General features: G+C 64.1%; 1 protein-coding gene across 1 annotated transcript; it reads left to right on the forward strand.

The window, feature by feature from the left end:
* Window positions 1-4125: 4125 nt before the first annotated feature.
* EMIHUDRAFT_236421 (hypothetical protein) lies at window positions 4126-4618 on the forward strand (the record flags this gene model as incomplete). The annotated part of the gene is made up of 2 exons (XM_005779236.1): window positions 4126-4251; window positions 4322-4618. The coding sequence occupies 2 exons, from the start codon at window positions 4126-4128 to the stop codon at window positions 4616-4618; spliced, it is 423 nt and encodes a 140-aa protein (XP_005779293.1).
* Between the last annotated feature and the right edge of the window lie 1382 nt (window positions 4619-6000).

Consider the following 6000-nt stretch of genomic DNA (forward strand, 5'->3'; position numbering starts at 1 on the left):
AGATGATGGTCTAGAGGTAGAGCGTTCAATCAGCGACCGATACCCGTAACACATTACCGGGGGAATTAGACACAACAGATACGCACAACCGACGCCCGAAGTGCCAAGAAGGACGTCATTAGTACGAAACCTCAGAAGGCCATGGGCGCCGAGAGAACATTCCCTCGAGAGGACAAAAGAAAGCCGTCGCACCCCCTCCTTGCGCAGTGTCCCCCGCTATGTGTCGCCAATTGGGGCACGCTATCCTGTGCAGTCAGGGCAAGCGGGGGCGGGACGCAGTCCCATCTCTCCTGTGTACGGGTGGGTTCTGTCTCCAGTCTCGGAGGGGGGCTAAAAGGTAAGAATATCTAATTTTTTTGTGAGTTACCTTGCCTTACCTTAAATTAATATCTCTTATCTCCGCCTCGCCCCACCGTGCGTTGCCACCCCACCCTCGCCCCCACCCCCCACCCTCGCCGCCTCCACCCTGACAAGCACGGTTGCTCACTGTTCAATGGACAAGAGTCAATGCGGCTCAATTCGAGACATGTCATGAGAGCCGCGCGCGGGGCGAGCAACTCTGCGAAGCGCGTGTGTGTGATTGCGCCCCGCGTACCCGGGCATTCAGCTGCTAGGTGTTGGGTCGTCGTACGACCAGTCGGGCATCATGGTCAGTGAAAGCGGTCGGACGTCGGCGTGCTTCTGCGCGTCCGCGGGCACTGGCGAGTAGTCGTCCTGCGTCGTAAACGCGATGTCGTACTCGAAGCGCCCGGAAACCCACTCGATGTCGATGACCCGCGCGGGGTAGTAGGCGACGTTGTCGGCGTCCCACTTGGTGTAGATAATGTCGTTGAATCGGGGCATCGGCTTGCCACAGGCGGTGTGGGCGTGGTCCGGGTGAGAAGAGTAGCAGGCGCGGAACTTCTCGTTCATCTGCTCGCGGTTTGCCGGGCGGGCGAGGCGGCGCCGCGACACGCGTGGCTGCGGCTCCTCCTCCTCCTCGTCGTCCTCGTCGTCGCCGCCAGCTGCGATGTCCGCCTCCGCCTTGCTCATGGCGGAGCGAATGCGCTTCTGCCTGTCGTTGTCGGGGTTGTGCTGAATGCCGTGGCCGCCGCCGCCGCTGATCGGCGGCGCAGGCATGCTCGGCGCTGCACGCACGCTCTCGCCCACCATCTTGTCGGCGCGCATCAGCCGCGACGTGCGAACCCAGAGCTCCTTCTTCGCCCAGCGCGGGTCGGTGTGCGGCACGACGTAGATCATCCAGAGCTCGCGGAACCGCTCTGGCTCGGTCCGGATGCTGCGCACTAGCGCGTCCTTGATCGACTCGTTGTGCTGCTTGGTGCTCATCACCTGGACCCACTGCTGCACGCCGAGCGCGAAGGTCCGGATGATGCTGTAGCAGCTGTACGAGGTGAAGAGGCGCGGCGGCGTGGTTGCCATCCTCGCGAGCATCTCATCGTCGACCAGCGTGCACAGCCGGCCGATCGCCTGCAGGATGTACTCGCCGTGGGTTGTGATCTGGCGGTTGACCACTGCGTCGAACATGAAGAACATGTCGGTGAGGTAGCCGTGGTGCGGCGGAATGATCCACGTGTCGTGCGTGTCACCTCGGAAGCCGTGCGGCTTGTAGTTGATGCCACGGCCGCCGAGGTCGCCGGCGAGGGCGATAGACTTGAGCTTGAACGGCCGCCCCGACTGGCGGCGGCGGTGGGCGTAAAGCAGCAGGGCCGTGTACGCGTGGTTGATGTTGATGAACCTGGAGCGAAACATCTTGACACGGCCCTCGTAGAGGTCCTCGACGTGTGGCTCGACGTGGCTCCGCCGGTCAGCGGAGCGGCAGCCGTTGTAGAGCTCGGGCGATGCGTCGTGGATCGCGGTGAGCACAGTGAGGCTGTCGTGGTCGGGCGCGATGTAGACGTCGTCGGAGGCGCCCGAGCCCGAAGCGCCGCGCCACATGATGCGGAGGTTCTTGTGGTCGAGGATGATGACAAAGAGGTCGCACACGCAGCGCTCGGGCAGCCTGTTGCCGTCCTCGTACATCAGGTCGCCCTCAAGGATGTGCCGCGCGAGCTGCATCTTCTGCTGGTCGTTCTTGGTGTAGTTGGAGATGATGAGCGCGCGGCGCTCCTGCTCGCCTGGAACAGTCGACATCGAGGCGAGCATCAGCGCAATACCAACACCGTCCGACTCGAGCACCTTGTCTCCGCGGCGTGACGACTCGCGCTGCGTCCTGTCGACAATCTCGGCGATCTCGCGCGAGCTCTTGTCGCCGCCCTCCTCGATGTCGTCGAGGTCGGCCTTCTTGACGGTGATCGCGCCGTCGGCGCGGCGCTTGAAGGGCGGCATGGGCTCGTTGAGCTCGTTGTCCCACCAATCGTACTTCTTGAGGACTGCCTCGTAGATCGGCGCCTTCTTGATCGCGATGATCTGCTTGCGGTCGGGCACCGGCTCGTGCAGGATGGTGCGCTCGGCGTACTCGGCCTTCGTGAAACCGTAGCCGACGTAGTTGGACGGGTGCGCCATGCAGTGGATGTCGTGCTGGACGCGGGAGGCCGTCTCGGAGAGGTCGTGGCCGCATGCGCTAGGCGTGGCCGTCAGAGCAACGACGCCACGCACCGCCGAGCGCACGCCCGTCGCGTCCATCTGGTTGCGGAACTCGTTGCGCATGCGGTCTTCGTCTACCTCTCCCGACCGGGTCTCGGTGCGGCCGTCGGCGGCGGGTACGTCCTCCTCCTCGTCCAGAAGCGGCTCGTCGTCGGTCTCGATGGTCACTGGGTCCTGCGAGCTGCCGGCCGCGGCTGCGGAAGCCGCAGCTCCCGCCTGGACGAGCGCCCCGAGGCCCTTCTCGAGGCGTCGCAGCACGTCGGGCGGCGCATCAAACTGCAGACGCTCGGTGGCGCTGCCGTTGTTGGAGCGGTTGAGGTCGTCCTCGTCGAGAATGAACCACACGCGCGCGACGGGCCGATTGGCGCCGTCGTCGAAGGGCGCGTACGGGTCGTGGCACTTGGGAGGGTAGGGGTGGCGCGTATTGCCCTTCATGATCTCGAGCAAACCCTCCGAGGCGGCGCGGACTCCGATCAGGTTCTTGACCTGGTTGGGGTTCATGCAGATGATAAGCGCCTGCGGCCGCGCGAGCATGAGGCTGTTCGGGTCGAACTCGATCTGCTCCCCGAAACTGGTCCGGCGAGGGTGCAGGATGAACTTGCGGTAGTCCTCAAGCGGCAGACCGATGTTGCCCGCTCCGACCTCGTGCTCGAAGATCTCCTTGATGCGCTTGTTGAGCTTCTCGATGCCGCCAGCCATGTCGCGCGAACCCGTCTCGGCGCCTCCCTTGTTGCGGACTGGAGCGCGAGGGAGGGATCGCCGCGTCGGGGGGGGGGGGGGTTGGATGGCAAGTGGGGAGGCGAGCAGCACACCGCCAAAGATGGGGACGCAGCCATCGACAAAGAAGCCCGCCCACCCCGAGGCCCCGGCCTCTGGCGTCTTGCTCAGCTGCGTGGAGCCGACGATGAGGATCTCCTTGTGTGAGCCCTTCAGCGGTGGCTCGAGGTCGAAATCGCGTACCGTGAAGAAAGGCCCGCGCATTTGGGCGGCGCCCTCTGCGTACTCTGCGGGAATCTCCTTGCAAGGCGGACTCGGCTTGGACTCGTACATCAGGTGCGCGTATATCAGACAGACGGCCTTCTCCTCCTCGGACCCGACGCGAAAGCGTGAAAGCGTGTGGTCCACACAAACCTTTGAGAAGGCGTGCGAGGTCGGCGCGTCCTGCTTGACTGGCGGCCCGAGCGGCCAATAGTGCTGGTGCTCGGTGAGGCTTGACACGTCGACGTTGACGGCAGCCTGCTGCCCCTGTGACTGCGAACGGATGCTTGGCCCAACCGGCACAAACGGCTGGCTGCGACTCGGTGCGAGAAGTGCTCGGGCAAAGGCGCCGCGCACGCACGTCCGCTCGCGGTAGCGGTTGGGGTCGGATCGAATGGCGTGAATGGTATCGTCGATCTCGGTCGCGTCATCGCCACGCGCGATGAGGGCGACTCGCAGCGCCTCCTCGGCAGAGGGCTGCGTGCTGGCGGACATCGACGCTCCTGGGGGCAGGCACGAGGCAGGGACGCGTCTAGGTCGTGTCCATCGCGAAAAAAGAAAAAAATGCCTCGCTGCCATGTGTGTCGCGGCCAGCGGCAGGCGCAACAGGCCGAGGAGCGCAAGGCTGCGCCCCGCGTCGACAGGAACGCACTCTCCTTGCGGTGGGCCGCAGCGGCGTTCGCGCTCCTCGTCGCCCGACGCGCCGCCTGCGAAGCGGGCCTCTTCTGCCGGCTCCTCCGTTTGCGGCTACGACTCCGAGGCGCCGGAGGAGATCCAGAACGAGGCACTCTTCCGGGCTTGCCGCGCATACGGCCTAGACGAACGATTCCTGGCTGCGGCGCAAGAGGAGGGCACCTTTGCCGAGTGGCTCGACGAGCTGCCGTTTGAGGTGGCCGCGGCAACCGCCCGGCTGCTCAAGCACCACGCGCGCTCCGGAGCGTGCATCGAGATCACTCCCGGCAGCCCTAGCCAGGCCCGGCGCGCTGGCCGCGACCGCGACCGCGGCCCTCACTTGAGCCCGAACTGCCCGCCGGACATGTCGGAACCGTCCGACTAGTGACTAGCACACCTCTGTCAAGAGTCCCCAGAAACCCGAGGAGTCACACAGTCCACCTGTGTGATGCACGCCCTGTGAGCGGGGCGGGGTGCGCACTGTACCTCTGTGTTCGTGCGTTGCCCATCTCTACGGGAGATGACTGCTCTATTTATTTATGTCGCGCCCTGCACCGGCTGTGAGGCGTAAAAAACAACTCACAACTCACCAGGTAAATGTGATGTGCCTGCTGTCGTTTCTTTCTCCTGCGTTTCCCACGACTTTTATGTCTTGGGTTTGTTGTTGGCAAATTCTTATGGGATGGTTGTGCTGGACATGCCGCCGCACAAGGGAATCGCACTGAGCGCGTGGCCCCAGGAGGGGAAATGGACGTTCATGAACCACGCCACCTTCGATTGCAACTCGCTCCACAATTCACCTTGCAGCTTCGGCTCGCCATGACGTCGCCGTCGCCGCCGCCTCCATCCGTGTCGCCGTCGCCGCCGCCTCCCTCCGCATCGCCGTTGCCGCCGTCGCCGCCGCTGCTGCCGCCGTCCGCTTCGCCCGCGCCGCCGCGGTCACTTTGCCTATACGACGACGATCACGCGCTGCGTTGCCTCCTCAGTTACAGCGTTCTGCTCGCGGGCACGACCGAGGCGGAGTGTTTCGAAGCGTGCAAGTCCGACCAGCAATGCTTCAAGGCTTTTTACGACCAGGCGAACACAGCATATCCATGCCAACTTCAGGAGAGCGACGAGGCATGCGAGACGGGAGGGCATACCTTGACAGGCAGCTGGTCGTCTGCTTGCGCGTTAAACGGCGGATCGCAGGAGTGTTGGAAGAAGAGCGCGTGTTTGCCCCCCTCCGCGCCTCCCTCCGCATCGCCGTCGCCGCCGCCACCCTCCGCCTCGCCTTCGCCGCCGCCGCCGTCCGCCTCGCCATCACCGCCGCCGCCGCCGTCTCCGCCACCGACGGCATGCGCCGCGATGGCGGCGCTTGCGCAGCTGAGCTTGCGAGATGGTCTGCCCCCCTCCGGTTGCCGACAGGGTACACCGTGGCAAAAAATAAAATATGATCGCGGCGCGAGGGTGGTGGGTGCAGGGTGGGTTGGCGTTTTGGGGGGGGGGGGGGGGGGGGACGAAATCCAAAAGTCTATCTCGTTAGTCTTCCCCCGGGGGGGATGAAAGAAAGAAGAAAGTGAAAAAGAGAGAAAGGGGCGAGCGGGGGGGGGGGGCAAGTGGGAAAGAACGACCGCCGAACGTTGGTGGTTGCCGCGAGAATCGGCGAGAGACATTTTGCGAAGAGAGATAGGAAAGGCTAGTGCCATTTCACTGTGGCACAGCTCGCGTTACAAAACCTTGATTTGACCATTTGCGCAAAAAGGTACATCTCGGTGCCTTCCAGAG

Source organism: Emiliania huxleyi (assembly GCF_000372725.1).
Source record: "Emiliania huxleyi CCMP1516 unplaced genomic scaffold EMIHUscaffold_234, whole genome shotgun sequence".
NCBI classification, from domain to species: domain Eukaryota; phylum Haptophyta; order Isochrysidales; family Noelaerhabdaceae; genus Emiliania; species Emiliania huxleyi.